The 18,047-nt window shown below is 41.5% G+C and overlaps 1 protein-coding gene across 2 annotated transcripts in view; it reads right to left on the bottom strand.

Annotated features, from left to right (window-relative positions):
• WDR49 (WD repeat domain 49) overlaps positions 1 to 18,047 on the bottom strand; it is a 339,477-nt gene that overhangs the window by 190,240 nt on the left and 131,190 nt on the right. For both annotated transcript variants that reach the window (XM_086944927.1, XM_086944926.1), the window contains one exon: positions 7,948 to 8,112. In XM_086944927.1, coding sequence (XP_086801053.1) covers positions 7,948 to 8,112 — 165 coding nt within the window. The remainder of the gene's footprint in view (positions 1 to 7,947; positions 8,113 to 18,047) is intronic.

Here is an 18,047-nt window from a genome sequence, read left to right as displayed (position 1 = left end):
GGCGTAGGAGATGATGTTGAGGTTGTGTTGGCGTACGATGGCTGCGAGGGGGCTCATGTAGACGTTGAAGAGGGTGGGGCTGAGTGATGATCCTTGTGGTACGCCGCATATGACTTCGGTGGCCTTGGATCTGTCCGGGGGGAGGCGGACTCTCTGGGTTCTTCCGGTGAGGAACGAGATGATCCACTCCAGTGCCTTCTCTTGGATTCCGATGTTGCTGAGGCGCTGCACTAGGGTGCGGTGGCAGACCGTATCGAATGCTGCGGAGAGGTCCAGGAGGATGAGGGCCGCTGTTTCCCAGTTGTCGAGCAGGGCTCGGATGTCGTCAGTGGCTGCGATGAGGGCGGTCTCGGTGCTGAGGTTGGCGCGGAAGCCGGACTGCAAGTGGTCGAGGCTGGTTGGGCGAGCGCAATTGGTGATCCACTGTGTGAGGTTGTTGGCTGCTTGGTTGGGGTCCGTTGAGCTGGCGGGCGGGTTCTGGCTCAGTGAAGTGGTGAGCTGGTCGGTGGTGATCTTGTTCCAGTTCCTGCGGGGAACCTGTTGCGGGTGGTGGTGAGTCGTGGTCTTTCTGAAGCTGAAGTGGACGCAGCTGTGGTCTGTCCAGTGGAGTCCGGTGGAGTGGCTGAAGGAGATGTACTTGCTGGAGGAGAAGACTGGGTCAAGCGTGTGTCCGGCGTAGTGGGTGGGGGTGTTCACCAGTTGCATGAGTCCGAGGTTGGCGAGGTTGTCCAGCAGGGTGGTGGTGGTGTTGTCGTTGTTGTTCTCCAGGTGGAAGTTGAGGTCCCCTAGGAGGATGTAGTCAGCGGAGGCGAGGGCGTGCGGGCTGATGAAGTCTGCGATGTCTTCGCTGAATTGTGTGCGAGGTCCTGGGGGTCTGTAGATGAGGGTGCCTCTGAGTGTGGTCTTGGGGTCGGTGTGTATCTGGAAGTGAAGATGTTAAGCGGCTGTGAGGGTGTCGTCTGAGTTGGTCGTGATGCGGATGGTGTTCTTGTGGACGATGGCGATGCCTCCTCCTGTCTCGTTGACGCGGTCTCTCCGGGTGATCTTGTATCCGTCCGGGATGGCGACAGCGATGTCGGGCGCTGAGGAGGCATTCATCCATGTTTCCGTGAGGAAGGCGACGTCTGGAGATGTGGTGTCGAGCAGGTTCCAGAGTTCCACGGCGCTCCCGAAGATGAAAAATGGCTTGCAAACGGGTCAAGCAAGCTACTACGCATGCTCGCGGAGCTATGCGTAGTTCGCGGAGTGCAAGTACATCTTCGCGTAGCTCGCGGAGTGCGGCTACGCGAACTACGCCGCTCATTTAATCTGAAGTAAAAACGCTGGTCCTCTGGATTGACACCACCCTTTCATTTACATCATTCATCAACCATACAGCAAACTCAATTGCTCTTCCTAAATATAACTTAAAACCTTCTCATCACCAATAGACGTGCCTACTGTGATTCAAACCCCAGTAATTTCTAAAATTGATTATGGAAATGCAAATCTCATTGGAGTCCTTAAGTCATTATCCTGTCAAGGCCATCATAGCTGTCAGCCTGGTCTCTGGCACTTGAAAATACATCACCCTAGTTCTTTGAGAACTTGACTCCTCACCAAGGCCAGAACTGAGTTCAAATGAGAAGGTGTAATGTTTATACCCATTCACTCGACACGCGCAAAATATTTACGATCCATCATAAAAATCTCAGCAAGAAACATTTTGAATTAAATCCGAATTTCTAAAACTCATTATGTCCACTTAAAATGTGGAGCAGTCCCAACTGTATAGAACTCCTTCTCTGCCAAAAGGAGATGGCATGAAGACCTTTCTTTTTAACTACTCTGTAAATTATGTCCTGTAATAATTTTTCCTGCATCTGTTTTCACCGCTTTATCCCCTTTAGGTCCTCTCTTAGATTTCAAATCTTTGGCCCTGTCCTCCATTCCCTGTTCTACCTTTCCTACTCCTGCTGGAGAGATATGGGAGTTTTGTCTAGTGGCCGTTTTGACTCATCTAAGGTAGTGCAGAGGGCTAATATGCCTGCTGCAAAGAATGTGTACCATGCAAATCAAAGAACAGTATTTTATAGGCATAGCTCAGTGGGTAACTGTTTTTGTCACAGAGATTCTTTTGTTACTGTGCGGTTCATGAGTTACAATTGTAATCTAGCACAGTGAGCTATGAACTGCCATCAAAGATCTGCATGCAAACGGCATGGTACAGGCTAGAAAGTTAGGTTTGTTCCCCGTCTTTCATTATCCTGATGTTGCTAATAAAAGGGTTGATTAGATAGAAATACATTTTTTTTGTTAAAGTCAACCCTAACCACTGTGTTAGGTTCTGAATTCTGAGTTTATGCTTCTCCAGAACAAGCACCCTTAGAAAAATGCCTTCCAGTACGGGTGACATATGAATCCTACACCTTGCAGTTCCCTTTGCCTTTTGTAACATTTTCTATACACCTAATTTACACACGTATGAATCATTGTCTTTGTATGTGTGTGTGTATGTGATGTAAGTGCTCCAACACCCTTCACTGGTATGAGAGGTGCTATAAAACAAATGAACCACATATGAGAAAGTGGCAATGAAGAGATGAGAGGCACTGTTGGAGGGTGATAGCGAGGTAATCATTAAAGAGCCCAATCAAAGATTGTTGCATGCTGGTGCACAGGAAGATCATCATTTACTGTGATTAAAAGGAAAATACAATTGAATATGTAATGACAAATGTGTTGTAGAAGGCACTGTTTTTTCCCAAATTTTCTTGAGGAATAGGCCCCCAAAGTCCCCCTTTGTGGTGGTCAGACTCACTCGCTGCACTCTCTGTGCACCGTACAGGGGCTGGACTGACAAAATTTGCCAGGGCTACTTTGGGTTCCCAGTCTGGCCCTGGTGGCACATAACCTACATACACATAACATATACACATAACCTTAAACTGATGAAATGTCAGTCATAACTTTCAAATTATAATGAGATATAAGCATTTAATTTCATTAATTTGGATTCACTTGTTAGTGCATTCACAGCGTGGATATAATCCCAAAAGATATTAAAAACTTGACAGATAGTGCAAAAATAGGCACATTGGCAGTTGGTCACTATAAAGGGGGGACAACAATATTGACTTGAACAAATATTGCATCCGCTATATCGCCTACCACCATATCATCAAGATAAGAATATAGATAGGGTTATAGATAGATTATTTATCGCAGTGTAGGTGTATCATGTAGTCAAAGAAGACAATTGTTATGAAGCACCATACTTGACTCATCGTTCACGATGAACCACCAAATCAATGCCGTATCCTCGGCCTGCCTCAACACCCTCCGCATACTCTGAAAACCGTTCAGATGGATTCCAACTGAATCCAGAAAAACAGTCATGCATGCCCTCATCAGTAGCAGACTGGACTACAGCAATGCTCTCTACGCCGGAATCAACAAGACACTACTTTGCAAACTCCAGACAGTCCAGAACGCCGCAGCCAGAGTGGCCCTTGACATCCCCCGTCACAGCCACATCACCCAACAACTCCACGATTGTCACTGTCTCCCCATCAAAAGAAGAATAGCATTCAAGCTCCCCAATCACTCATTCAAGGCCCTCCACAACATCGGACCAGCGTACCTGAACAACCGCCACTCCTTCCATGCACCCATGAGACACCTCCTATCAGCTAACCTCTCCCTAGCCACCATCCAACACATCTACAAGACCAGAATGAGAGGAAAGTCCTTCTCCTACCTTGCAGCCAAGGCCTGGAACCACCTCCCTCGCCAGCTACGGCAACTCCCTACACTGCTCCAGTTCAGGAAGTACCTCAAGACCTGGCAGCCCTTTGGATGACCCCAGCACTCAATGGAGCCACCCCCCTCCCCCAGTAGTGCCTTAAGACCCTCACAGGTGAGTAGCTGTGCTTTACCAACCCTGATTGGTTGATTGATTGAAGTATGTTGGCAGATATTGTGCAGAGGAATCTTGGAATATTCAATAAAAGAGAGGATAAGTTCTGTAGGTGTTATAATGAGTAGCTAATGGAATTAAAGAGAGTAGATGTGGAGAGACGATGAAGACGTGGTAGAACCTTCCCAAGCTTAGGGTAGTTCATTGGGGTTGGTAGGAAAGGAGGGAAAGTCAGGAATCAACTCTATCGTAAGACAGCAAGACTCAAGAACCATATTATAATGGTGCCATGAGGATCAGAGTAGAGTTTTACTCAGCATGTGCTTGAGGTGGATCAGGTCAGGGTAAGTTAGTGTAAATGTGAACGTTTGTAGTGTTAAAAGGATGGGTTTCATGCTGTGGACGGGCCCAACTAGTCTTGAAGAAGGTAATTAGTCATCTGTGTCCAGGGGATCAAAGACCGCCTGGCTGCAGAATCTGTTGAATCATATTTGTACACAAGTGTGGGAATCTTTTTATACATTGGAGAACATCTGAATGTTAACCTTGGTTAACTGCAACTTTAGCATTTTCATAGCCTGATGTAGAGAGTTTGCAACCACGAGGGATGGAGTTCACTTCGATTATTCTATTGAAATTTAACATGCAGGCGGTCTTGGTCTCAGAGACCTCTTTGAAGTAGAGTCAATCAGCTCTGATTGCTCTCTTTACTTGACTAATATATTTGTCAGCAATGAAAGTTCCCAGATTTGCTGTGAGTTCCAGGTGCTTCATGGTTTCAAAAGTGTTTTCAAAAGGGATTGATCATTTCATGTGTAAGCAGAAAGAACATTTAAATATCAGGTAGAGGAGAAGCACGGGCAGTGTATAGATGTATTCATTCGGGTAGGCTTTATTCACCAGAACACATCAATATGTATCCGGCAGCAATATCTAGACAGGCATACTATCATATACTAAATTAAAACACAATATGCAATTGTGCATTACAATTTTAAATGTGAACGCTAGGTGTAACATTGTATTAAAACCAAAAACAATCCCTAACAGTGATTTTAATTGATTTCATAACCAATTTAAGGTGCTGTTTTACAGTTAAATGGAGGAACATACTGTAAGTGTGTCTGTGACTAAAGAGAAATCACCTCTATTCTCAAGTACCCTAACGACAGACACATTACATTGCTGACCTATGACAGACCATATGGCTTTAGTTTTTCCAAGATGTAGTTGCTGCTTGTTTGTGCCAGTTTTCAGTCACTGTTTGTTGCATTCTTGAGTTTTCAGTAAAAGAAGTTCACCCATTGTCATCTACAGGGCCGTACTTCTTTCGCTACTCAAAGTTGTATCCTCCTCTGCTAAGCTGAGGCCATTTGGGAGAATCGGAGCGAACAGCTCCTCAGGCTGCTGTTATACCTGAAACCAGACTAAGTCTCTCTTCTCACCTCATTTTCTCCTGAAATGTCCTTCTCACCTTACAATGAAAGGGGAATGCTAGAATGCCTCCTCATGTAAAACTAGAATGTGCAAGGTGCCTTGGGAGCTAAGAAAATTCATGGAGGTAACATGTTGGGAGAAGACAGAAGCGTAACGCGAGGCTGGCTAATCCATTCTTGTGCTGTCAGAGCAGCAACCTACCAAAGGCTTTGTCTCTCCCACTCTTTTTAGAAAATTATTTTTTTAGCTGTCTCTCTCACTCTTGCATATAAGCATGCAAATATTAATTGCTCAATTAATTAAAATTAAATAATTACAGTTAAAACATGCATCTTATCATTGTGGGCAACTCTTCACACATTAGCGAGTTTTCACCGCTAGTTAAAAATATCTACCACCAGTGTCTGAATGTTTGTAGATAACAAACTCAACACACATTTTACAAATCATCTATTCCATCTTCTACCAGTAAACATGTCATGGCCAATTCTTGACATGTTCATACATTTAGGCGTAAAAACATTAGTCGTCTTCTCTCTGTATTCATTTTTTCACATAAACACAGTATGTGGGTTAATGATACCACTGCCAAGGCACAAAGGCAGCAGGTAGGCTCTGATTCCATATAACAAATCTTTACATAGAATCAGACTGAGCCTACATCTAATTCATGTTCACATTTGATTTAAAGTAAATGGGTGCACCAAATATATTTGCTTACAGATAAAGTCATATGAGCTGTACACCATCCATGAGTGTCTCCTTGCATCCAAGTCCACCTTACTCTCATGAAGATATGGGTTTAGCTTATTTCATGCCTTGCTTTGGAGAGGATTGAAAATGCTTTATTCCAAACAACTTCAATGTGCAGATTTAAACAAAAAATATAAACTACAAGAATTCCCTCCATGCATCACTGCTTTCCATAACATTTCCTTCAATGTTATTGGCAAGCAGATCTAAGTGTTGGACAATAAGTTACAAATGCTGCTTGTAAAACAAGAAGTTGTCTCCACAGTTTAAGCCCTAAGCATAGTTCACTCGCAGAACAAAACTTGAGGGGGGGCCCCAAGCAAGGCATGTCGAGGGGCCCCTCCGGACTCAATCAGGTGATCTCCGGCCAGAGAACTGGGCTGAGGGGTCCCCTCGGAGCTAGGGACTGTGGGCACACGCACTGCGGGGACTGTATTACCCCACTTGAAGATTTCTATCAGGAAGGCGGAACAAGAGAGCATATTCGGCAGTGAGCTAAATGCAGCCATCTGGCAAGTTTCCTATAGAAGAGTATCAACCCTTATGTGAGAGTGGGTACAAAGCTACTAAATCCAGCATTGTAAAAAGAGAGTAGCCTGCCAGTTTATTACATAAGTGAGAAAAGATGTGTTTACGACTAACAGCCTGATTTAAATGTAGGCGGAGAGAGAACTCTGTCACAACAACAAATGAGTTTCCTCCTGGCCAACATTATGGTCCAGATGCCTGATTCAGACTTGGGCGAACCGTAGGTTTGAAGACGGCAGACCCAACACCGTTTCTGCCATGGTGAAACCCCTCCAATGGTTTGATGGCGTAAGCTTCATCGGATGATTTGCCCTGTCAGTCCACCTAATTTAGACATACAGACGATTTTCAATGCCTGTCACTGCCAGGAAAAACCTGGTGGTAAGGCGCATTGAAAAGTGCTCAATGCCTTCTTCACCAAGGGAGGAAAGTCCCATGGCGAGGGGGGGGGGGGGGGGGGGGGCTTTTTTATATTTTCAAAAAGATAATCCCACTTCGAGATCATCTTTTTGAAACAAAAAAAAAACACTATAAGTTTGCCGTACAGCTCAGTCATGTTGACAGTGCAATCCTTCAAACTTACAATGCATTGATAGGAACCACTGTGACTGCAGTTCCTGCCAATGCTAGAAATGTCTGCTGGGGAGGCGAACATTCCTAAATATAGAAGTTAGCACATCTGTCTGGGTGATGGAGTAATTTACTCCATCGGCGTGGTGGAGAAATGGGCCTCCTGCCAAGAATTAAATAGGGCGTTAACGCAGTAGACTTTAATGACAAAAGTTAAAATGATGATACTCCTCAATCTTCTAATCATACTCCAAAGTATGCGTAGCTATTTGCATGTTCCAACAACATGCCTTCTAAGAGCCAGTGGCATTTTTCTTTTATTATTCTTCAGCCAAAGACTACTATTTTAGGTTTGTCATTTTTAATTATAAGGTTATTTGCCAAGCAGGAATTGTGCAAACCACTTAAAGCTCTCTGGAGCCCACAAGGGGTCATATCCAGAAGAATAGTTTGGAAGGGGGGGGAGTATTTCCAATGCAAGGGGTTTCTTCTAAGTCCACCAGATATAAAAAGTGAGGGTGCAAGAATGCAGCCTTGCTGCCATTGAAAGAATAATTTGAGATCCTACAAAGTTGCGTAAATTCGGCATTTAAGATATTAACAGGACAGTAACATAGCTCGAATGCTGACAACAAAAGGAAAAGATATTCTCTACATTTAACCCACAAAACGTGTATCAAAAGGTATCCTAGGATTATATTTGATAGGAACAAATTAACATGCCCGGTGTCATAAGTGGCCTGTGAAGTAATCCTGCTTACCTTCACTGTCCCATCTGTACCCCCTGTCAGAAGGCGAGTCTCGCTTATATCCAGTGCCATCGTGCTGATTTCCGCTGTGCCATGGCAAGCAGTAAATTGCTTCACTTTTTGGCCAGTGTCAATCATGAAAAAATTTACAGTGGATCCTGTGTCAGAGCTGATGACCTAGAACACAAAAGATTGAGCCTTACTTTAAACGGAGTATGCTAGCCCCCTTCAAATATAGGGTTATTAAGACTTCAGTGAAAGTGCTAACAATTGGCACAAACAGTATTTGTGTCCATTTTAACAACTGCATCCATTGGATGAGCATAAATGACTCACCTAACTCACCTGTTTGACCATATCTGTCCAGATTCACAAAACAACTAGTACATTTAATGTTACTCCTAAGAATGTGTGCATATTTACTACTTCTGGAATTCCCAAACACTGCTGGTAGTATGCTTGGAAAGCTGCACTACTAGCAGATTTCCAGTCTTAATTCCAGTGATGTCATGTGACATGTTTACCTGCTACCATTTCTTTAAGGCATATTTGTACAAAGTATAAATTGTCTGCCCTGGTAAAATACTGCCTGATGTACAATTGCAATGTTTTAGTTTTCTTTTTATTTTCCACTGCCAAATCATTATCCCAAGGAAAAATCCCTTAAATTGCACCACCTCTAAATTTAAAGATGATCTATTCTCTTTTGCAGGTGTAATCCTTCGACCATTTCCAGAGTGGGAAGGACCAAATTGATCAGAATTTGTGACTGTCCACAAATTCAAGTGTTTGTGAGCACTGACAAACCCACAAGACAAACTACGCCTTGTTATACCCATGTCCCACACTTTCATGGGGTTCACAAATGCAGCTTGTGCCACAAAGGTGGCAAAGAAAACAGCATGAATAAGACCATTTGTCTCTCATTGTCCCTGAATACCTAAGAAGCGTAAACAAAGGCATTGTCAGCTGTAAACATATATTTAATTTGTGAATCAGGCTCACCGTTTACCATTTTTTGTCATAAAGGTATTAACCAGGTCCAAAGCACACCTAATGTTACACGCACATTTAAATGGGCACGGGCTATTTTAGACTTTTCAGCTCCATTCTAGAGGGTATGGAGGCCTGCAGCCCCAGCAGCATGGCTTGTGTGTACCAACCTTGTTCCAATCACTATAAAGATGCAATGTGCAGCACATTCAAGTAATTCTGAAAAACCCTGGAAAGCAAGGTAATACCACCATGTAGTTATTTTACAGCATGGTCTGTATGAGGTTCAATCCAGTTTTTTATTTGTAGCATAGTGCCTTAAAGGGTAGTTTAACTTGTTTCAAAGAGCTGCAATCTTTTGGCAAGGAAAGTGAGAAAGAGGACTATTAAGTGCTTTGCTTTCCCCCGATTACCATAAACGGATGCAACCATGGAGCTGGACATGGAAATCTATGCGATGCATCCATTAACATGAGTTTTTCCCTTTTTCGAGTTTAAAGTATTTTATTGAGATTTTAAAATGGACAATACACATAGACATACAGAAAATATTAATAAGCTGAAAAATCTAAGATAGTACATACAATATAATAAATGCATATTCATTCGAATATATATGCATTTAATCTTATACCTAGAAAAACTAAAAAGGGGGGAGGAGGGGGAGGGAAACATTCTATCAAAACATTGTTTGAGTTATAAACAGAGCTACTACATCGTATCAATTAATATAATATAAGTACAATACAAAAGAGAACAAATGATAAAAATATCAATAAGATGATAAATAAATATCCACAGGAATCCAAAATGAGTGGTTAGAATTAGAATTATGACTAACCCCAGACAAAGATAACTGAGCACCTCTTCTTGTAAAAATAACCCAGGACCACGAAGCATGAGCTTACATCTTTGAAACATCTTCCCAACAGAAGGTAATGGATTTTAACGCAGCTGAAATTAAGAAATTAAAGAGCTTGCATTCAAAATCACTTAAATCCTGTGATAAAATAACAGATTTGCATATTAACATTTTATATGATATATCTTTGTGAATATTTAGTATCTTTTTAATAATATCCCAAACTTCTGTCCAAAATTTGGAGATCAAAGGACAATTGCAAAGCATATGTTGTAATGAACCAGGGTGTAAATTACAATGCCAACATGTATCAGATTAAAGAAGCTTAGCTTGAAATAAACGTATTGGAGTCCATAAAAAATCAAGCAAAATATAAGAATTAGTTTGTAAAGAGAGACAGTAACCATCCAGATATATTATTAAGCTATATAATTTCCCATGTACCAATAGACAATGAAAGTGATAGTTCATTATTCCAGAACGTTGTAATCACATTTATGTTACTTCCTAGAGTATTAGATTATTTTTTATATAAAATAGAAACACCATGAGGATTCGTTGATACAGTTTGGATATAAATGGATAAATCAGCTTGAACCTTAGATGGAATAGCATGCGAAAAATAATCTAAAATTGAATTACTTAAATAATCGTATTTTATAAATTCAGAATTAGATAGACCAAACTTTGTTTGTAGATCTTCAAACGTTATAAAAGTGTTCTGAGAATAAACATCTTTAAGATAATAAATACCAGCTTTAAACCATGAAAACCAAAAACTAATATTTCTATTCAATTTAATAACAATTCTATACCATAAAGATAATTCATCAGTACTACACACAGGATATTTAAAAATTGAGTCTACATTTTGAAAATCATTTTAGTAGATTTGAGGATAACAGACTTATGAAAAAATGATGATTTGTTAGACATACTTAACAGAGTGGGTAGTGGAAAGGGTTTTACAATGGATTTTTCAATGTGGAGCCAAGTAGTCAGATTTTGTAAAAAGGAATTATTAAATCATATGGAACTTTGTTTTAAAATAAAAGCTTCATGATAAAGAAAGAAATATGGGATACCAAATCCACCATTACATTTAGACATTTTTATAACTAATACGAGGTACTTTGCTATACCAAACAAATTTGGAAAGAAGTTTATCAACATCTTTATACAATTGTTGTGGAAATTGAGTAGGAATCATGGCAAGGGTATAAAAGATTTTAGGAGCAATGTTCATTTTAATAGATTCCATTCTACCCCACCAAGAAAGATGCAACAAACACCATTTAGGCGTTTTATCTTTAATATAATCGAAAACAAAATCACTGTTTAAGGTCATTGTTGATTTTATAGAAGAAGAGAATAAAATACCAAGATATTTTAATTTATTCTTTTTGCCAAATAATTGCATTCATGGGAATCATATCAGGAGTGCAATAAATGTTTAAAGGAAAACATTCTGTTTTGTTAGTGTTTAATTTGTACCCAGATACCATAAAATATTTTGTTATTATTTCTATTAGGGAAGGAAATGAGGATAATTGGTCACTGATAAATAAAAGTATGTCATCGGCATACGCTATGGTTTTAATATTAACATCCTTGACATTGATTCCTTTAAAATCATCACATTTTCTTATAGTGGTAAGAAGGGGCTCAATACCGATTAAAAACAATAGTGGAGAAAGGGGACACCTCTGATGTGTACCTCTAAAAAGGGAGAATTGATTTGAAACTTGGCCATTAATAAAGAAACGAGCAGTAGGAGCAAAATATAAAGCTTAAATCATGCAGGTAAAAGTGTCACCAAAATTAAATGATGATAATGTATGGAATAAAAATTGCCAGTGAAGTTTATCAAAGGCTTTTTCAGCATCCAAAACCATAATTCCTGAAGGCACAAAGTATGACCTTGTTCAATAACATGTAATAAAGTTCTTGTATTATTAGCAGAATATATATTTTTTATAATGCACATTGATCTGGATGCATGATAGAGTCTAATACAGGGGATAATCCTGTAGCCAATATTTTAGCATATAATTTACAATCTTGATTAATTAAAGAAATAGGGCGATAATTAGAAACAAGAGTAGGGTCTTTGTCTGGTTTAGGGAGTAAAATAATTTGGGCCTCATTAAAAGAATCAGACGTAATTCTTGATGAGCCAAACGTTGTAAAAAGTTGAAGTAATAATGGAGAAAGTTGGGACTGAAATTCTTTATAAAACTCTGCTGGTATAGCACCAGGACCCGGAGATTTATTTTTTGGAGAGATTTTATAGCAGATAAAATGTCTTCCTTAGTAATGGGTAAGTCAAGTCCAATTTTATCTGATTGAGAAATCTTAGGTAAACCACGTGAGGATAGAAAAGAATCTACCAAAGAATCATCATTAAAATCATGTTTATTATATAAGTTAGAGTAAAAATCAAAAAATTAATTAACAATATCTTTATGAGATAGAGCAATTTTACCATTCGGGCCGTGAATAGAAGCGATTTGAGTTTTATCTTTTTTAATACGTAGATAATTTGCTAAAAGTTATCCAGATCTATTTGCATTGAAACTAAATTTGACTTTGGCCTTGGCGATCTGAATACCAGCTCTCTTACTTGTATTAAAATCGAAGCAGAGTTTTTGTAGCTTATCTATATATTGTGGATCATTAGACGTAATAAAAAGACGTTCATACTTCACTATTTGTTTTTCTAATCGAATAATATTTGCATTAAAGTTCTTATTTTCGTGGGCCATAATAGAAATAGTAACCCCTCTAATATAGGCTTTAAAAGCATCCCATCTATTAACCATAGTAGAACCTTCGGGATTCAGTTGAAAATAATCATGGCGGATAAAAGTTTTGGCTTATTTTGTTCATTGAGAGCTATACCAGAAATCATTCTCCATCTAGATTGTTTAGTAAAAGTTGAATTTAAATTTAACATACAAGAAATCATAGCATGATCAGAAACATCAATATTACCAATCGTAGGAGTATTGATCGAATTAATAAGCTGTCTTGTGACTAATATATAATCAATTCTAGAATCGGAACTGTGTGGGTTTGAAAAGAAAGTAAACATTTTTTCTGTAGGAAAATGGAGTCGCCAGATATCAACTAACTTGGTGGTCTGAAGAAATTATTTAAAAGCAAAATAAACCTTCGGAGGATGGAATTTAGTACGAGATAGTCTGTCTAATAACGGATCAGATATAACATTAAAATCACCTGCAACAATTAAAGGGGCGTTACCAATTTTCAGCACCTCAGTTGAAAGAATATTCCAAAAAGCAGGATCATCCGCAGTAGGACCATAAACATTTAATAAAAATATGATAGAATCATGAACTTTAACTTTAACAATTAAATATCTCCCATCTGTATCTGTAATTTTACTAAAAATGTGGCAATGTGACTCTTTTTGCAAAAAGTATAGCTACACCATTTTTCTTGCCATTAGCAGGAGAAGAAACAATACTGTCAACCCATTTTTTCTTCAGATAATCTAGGATTTTATCTTCTACATGAGTTTCCTGTAAAAAACAAAAATCAGCTTAGCAATGACCTACATAATCTAAAATTTCAGTACGTTTAACTGGATGGCGTAAACCTTTAACATTTAGTAGAAGAAAAGGAGAAAAAAGATTAAGAAGATGATAGTAAGAAAAAAGCACATATGATAAAAAGAGAGTAGCTCCAAATCATGCAAAAGGGAAAGGAGAAAGTAAAACATAGAAAAATACAAACACAAAATACATAAATATGAACATTGTAACACACACACGCTCTACAAGCATGACCGTAACAGTTGGAGCCCGAAATATGATGAATTAATCAAAAGTATGTCAGCAAAAAACACACTGGAAAAAAGTAAAGTAATAGGGTCATGAGTGTCCATTGAGTCATGAAGTTGTTGATCAAAAAAATGTCGCAGTTCTTCAGGCTGTTGAAAGGATTTTTAGAAGGAATCTTTCCATATGCGCATTGTTAAAGGGTCAAAAAGGCTGTTTTGTATCCAAGACTTCTTAGTTGAGGGTTTATTGCCATTAACCATCAGTGAGGGAATTTCTCTGGCTGCTTTTCTGATCAGAACCAACTGCTGATGATGAAACACTTTAAATATCATTTGTCTAGGCTTGGTATGTTGAGTGTTACGATGGGAAGGAATTTTGTGAGCCAAATCAATTTCAAATTGTTCTGGGAAATTGAGATTTAAAAGACCAGGAATTAGGTTCCCCAAGTATAATTGACAGTTAGTTCCCTCAACCTCTTCTGATAAATTTAATATGCGAAGGTTGTATTGCCTATTGCGATTTTCATTATCCAAAAGATGTGAGCACATAGGAGATATTTTCGCCACCAGTGGGTTAAAAGCATCCACTTTGACTATATTATCTTGCATTTTAATTGAATTATCAGAAATTTTCATTGATAAACATGGCATTTCTTTTTGCACATTTTCAATTTCTGTTGCAATAGTGTCTGTATTGGCACGAAGTGCCGGAATTTCTTCCAAAATTAAAGATAGTGAAGGTTCAGATGACTCTACCACTTTCGATTTTAATGGAGGAGTTGAAACCTGCAGTCTCCTTTTATTGTTGAGGGACATTTATTTTCCATGTTTGTGAAAAAATAATTACATTTGAATATAGATGAAGAATTTCTGAGTAAATATAGTAAAAGAAAGGAAGCAATCCACAAAATGACTGGTGCAGCAGCTAAACTGTACTGTGGGTGTGGCTAGGCCCAAGCCAGGCCCTTTCCTGAGGTATACTCCGCCCCCCTGACAGAAAATCCAGGCAGTACCTTGATGCAGTGCTTGGAGCAGGAACCAGGGAGCTGACAACACCACTTTCAGCATACAGGAGAGCCTGAAACCTCCTCACATTGCAGGTAACCACTTATTTATTACAGCGACCTCATTTGAAACCAAATTCTGACAGCGATTTGTCGTTTAAAATGCAAAAACGGGCAAAAACGCGGCGGAGCTCACCGGGTGGCGGCCATTTGAATTTGCGCACTCGCGCGTATTAACATGCTTTTTTTTCTAATTAATGGGGCCGATTCACAGAACTAACTTAAGACAAAATCCTAAACTTACTACTTTTGGTATTCACAGAAGTTAAAATTTTGTCTTAAGTTTGTCTTAAAACAGACTTAAGACAGACTTAAGTTAGGATTTTGTCTTAAGTCTGTCTTAAGACAAACTTAAGACAAAATCCTAACTTCTGTGAATACCAAAAGTAGTAAGTTTAGGATTTTGTCTTAAGTTAGTTCTGTGAATCGGGCCCAATATGTTTATCACCATTGGTCCTTTCACTCATAAGGCAGAGGACCACCCTCAAACGTCTAACAAACTCTTTTAGGTTATGGATGGGAGATTCTCAACCCCCCGGATCTTCCAATAATTGTGCTTATGCTTTTCTTTCATTGTAATTTTTTCTGAAACGAAGGCCTCATTCCACCTAGGCAATGGTTCTAATCCTCCAGCCCGTGGATCCCTGGGGGTTTGCGACGCCTACTCAGGGGTTCAGCTACTGCTTAGAATAGGAGTTAAAAAAACAAAATGTACATTTGAAATGACAGGCCAAAAATTAAGTTAATATCCACAGATTGATTTGTGAGAGCAATGGAAGTGAATCAAAAATAATAGAGTATGGTCGATGAGGGGCCTTAATTGATTTTCGAAACCATCAACCTTTCTAATACAATTAAAATGTTGATTATTTGATATTTGTTTGTGAATTAAATAAATTATTTCATCATTGTGTATTTGGTTGATGTATGCTTGTTTCTGTATATTTTGTGTAGATTTTTATGGTTCAGATCGTCGCAAAATGCTTAGGCAGGGGTCCCTGGCCTCTAGTAATGACTCAGTGGGGGTCCCCAGAATCCAATAAGGAATCAGGGGGTTTATTGTTAATGCTACACCCCCTGTTTTTTGCCAGGGTGATTTTCACCAGGTAAAATTGGGCAAAATATTTTTGTTAAAAAATGCATAGTCCCTGTTTCCATACCTTAGAATTAGAGAAAATGTGGGGTTACCAGGGTTTCTTCATTCCAATAGGCAGAGCCCAGAATGATATGCTAATATTGGCTTAGTAACAGTGTAGGTAGGTACCATTTGAGCTATTTTGGTGGGAAATAATAGGCAACTTCTAATGAGCCCCTATGTATTCCCGTATTAGGAGATACATAATGTTACATAAAATCCTTTAATTGGAATTTAATAGCTTGCTTTAGATAAGGATAGTGAAGTATAAAATGACTCACATGGGGGGGCGTGGCCAAGATGGTGGTGTGAGCGGACGGAAAGCTCAGGAGCTCCCGCCAATGGCCCACACAGCACAGGCCCTGGGCCGTTACAGCATCCAGCGGCGAAGGGGGCAATTGCAGAGGAGGGGGCCCTGGAGCATTCGTTGGTGCCAGAGGGGGTCACTGGGACCTGGCCTTGCGGCCCGGATCTGAGGGAGCTTGATTGGCGGCCAAGAAACGGAGGCCCTGGGAGGTGGTGTGGCCTGGCCGGGGTCCCCAGAATGGTATTAGCAGCGGCGACACAGTCGACGGCCGTGGAGGCGTTCATTGGTGGCCGGAGTCGATTTTAATCATCGGAGGACCACGGCCGGCCAAGGGAGGCTGCTCAGACCGCGCGAGCTGACCTGGGCGGCGGCGGGGACGCCATTTTGAGACTGCCTCTGCTCGTGGCCTCTGGCACCGGAGTTCAGCGATGGTCGGAACGGCTCTGTAGCAGTGGTTGAAAGGGGGCCCGCAGGGGAAGGCAGCAGTGTCACATCGGCTGTGTGTACCGGAGGTCGGCCCCGGGACGGAGGCGGCTCTAGCTGAGTTCACCGGCGAGGGAGCAGTGTGTGGAGCATCGCAGGAAGCAGCGGAGTCCAGGTACCCTACATCCGAGCAGTGTGGCGGTGCGGACTGGCCTGGGGGTTCTGCCGAGGCGAAGCGTGGGGGTAGCGGATCCCGCCACAGAAGGAGAGAGTTGGGCTGCGGCCAGACGACGGTGGGCCCGGGCTGAGAGCTGGTTTGTGGGCGGTGGCGCAAGAGCCCCTTGGTGTGGACTTGGCTGGAGCGCCTACTGCGTGTGGCATCAGCGAGCCTAGCGAACCACGATCTGGACTGCACACCCCGTGGAGATCACGCTGTGCCCGAGTGTGACGGCCCTGTGATTGGAAGCAAATGAGTGGCAGAAGACGGCGGTGGGCCCTATCTGAGCTGTGTACCCCCAGGTGACCGCGCTGTATTTGTGGCTGGGGGCCCTGTGACTGGGAGTAAGAGTGGGGTAGAGGACAAAGGCGTGCCCCACTTGAAGATAGGGCACTCCTTGGAGCTGAGGCACAGTGCAGCAGGCATACTGAGCGTGAGTACAGTGGAATCAGCACTGTTGTGAGGGCCAATGACTGCTGGAGTTGCCGCGGCCAGAGCGGCACCCCGTGACAGGAGCGTACCTGATGATATCGGGCGGGCCGTGGTAACCAGTTATAGTAGGTGGACCTGTCTGCTGGGTGAACGTTGGATACAGGCCTGGTCTGAGAAAAGCGGTGGCATCGGGGGTGGGTGATGTCCACTTCCAGGGGGCGCAGAGATAAAACAGTAAAGGATCTCTTTGCCAAGGTCCAGGAGAGCCAGCAGCGGAACCCCATGGCATCAGCAGCGAAACAGGCATCGCCGGAGCACGCGCCCAGCTCGGAGCCTATTACCAAGGAATTTTGGAGTCCTTATTCACGTCCCTGATAGACGATATTCACACCCTGAAGAAGGAATTTACTAGTTAAATTAGGGAGGTTCGCAAGGAAGTGGACGGTATTGGAGAAAGGGTTGCAGAGCTTGAAACAAAAGGCGATAATACTGATACAGAACTTGCGGCTCTGCAACAAGAAATTGTGCGACTCCACGATCAGCAGGTTGATCTCCAGACGCATCTGGAAGATTTGGATAACCGCTCCCGGCGGCATAATATATGGATTTGCAATGTGCCACTCAGCGAGGAAACAAAATACCTGTTTCGCTATGCTGGGGAACTCTTCAACCATATCTTGGGGTGCCCGTTAGACTCGGAACTGCATCTAGATAGGGCTCACGGCGATGGGGCCTTGCGAGCCACTTTGGCGCCCCCTCCTGACATTCTGGTCTGTGTACAGGACTTTTGCACGAAGGAAGAGATCCTACATAGGGCCAGGCAGAGGCAGCCATTGGCATTTCAGGGGCAGTCACCGGTTCTTTATCAAAACCT

Source organism: Lissotriton vulgaris, chromosome 11 (assembly GCF_964263255.1).
Source record: "Lissotriton vulgaris chromosome 11, aLisVul1.2, whole genome shotgun sequence".
Taxonomy (NCBI): domain Eukaryota; kingdom Metazoa; phylum Chordata; class Amphibia; order Caudata; family Salamandridae; genus Lissotriton; species Lissotriton vulgaris.
Note: the sequence above shows the minus strand (reverse complement) of the source record. Positions and strands in the feature narration are given on the sequence as shown.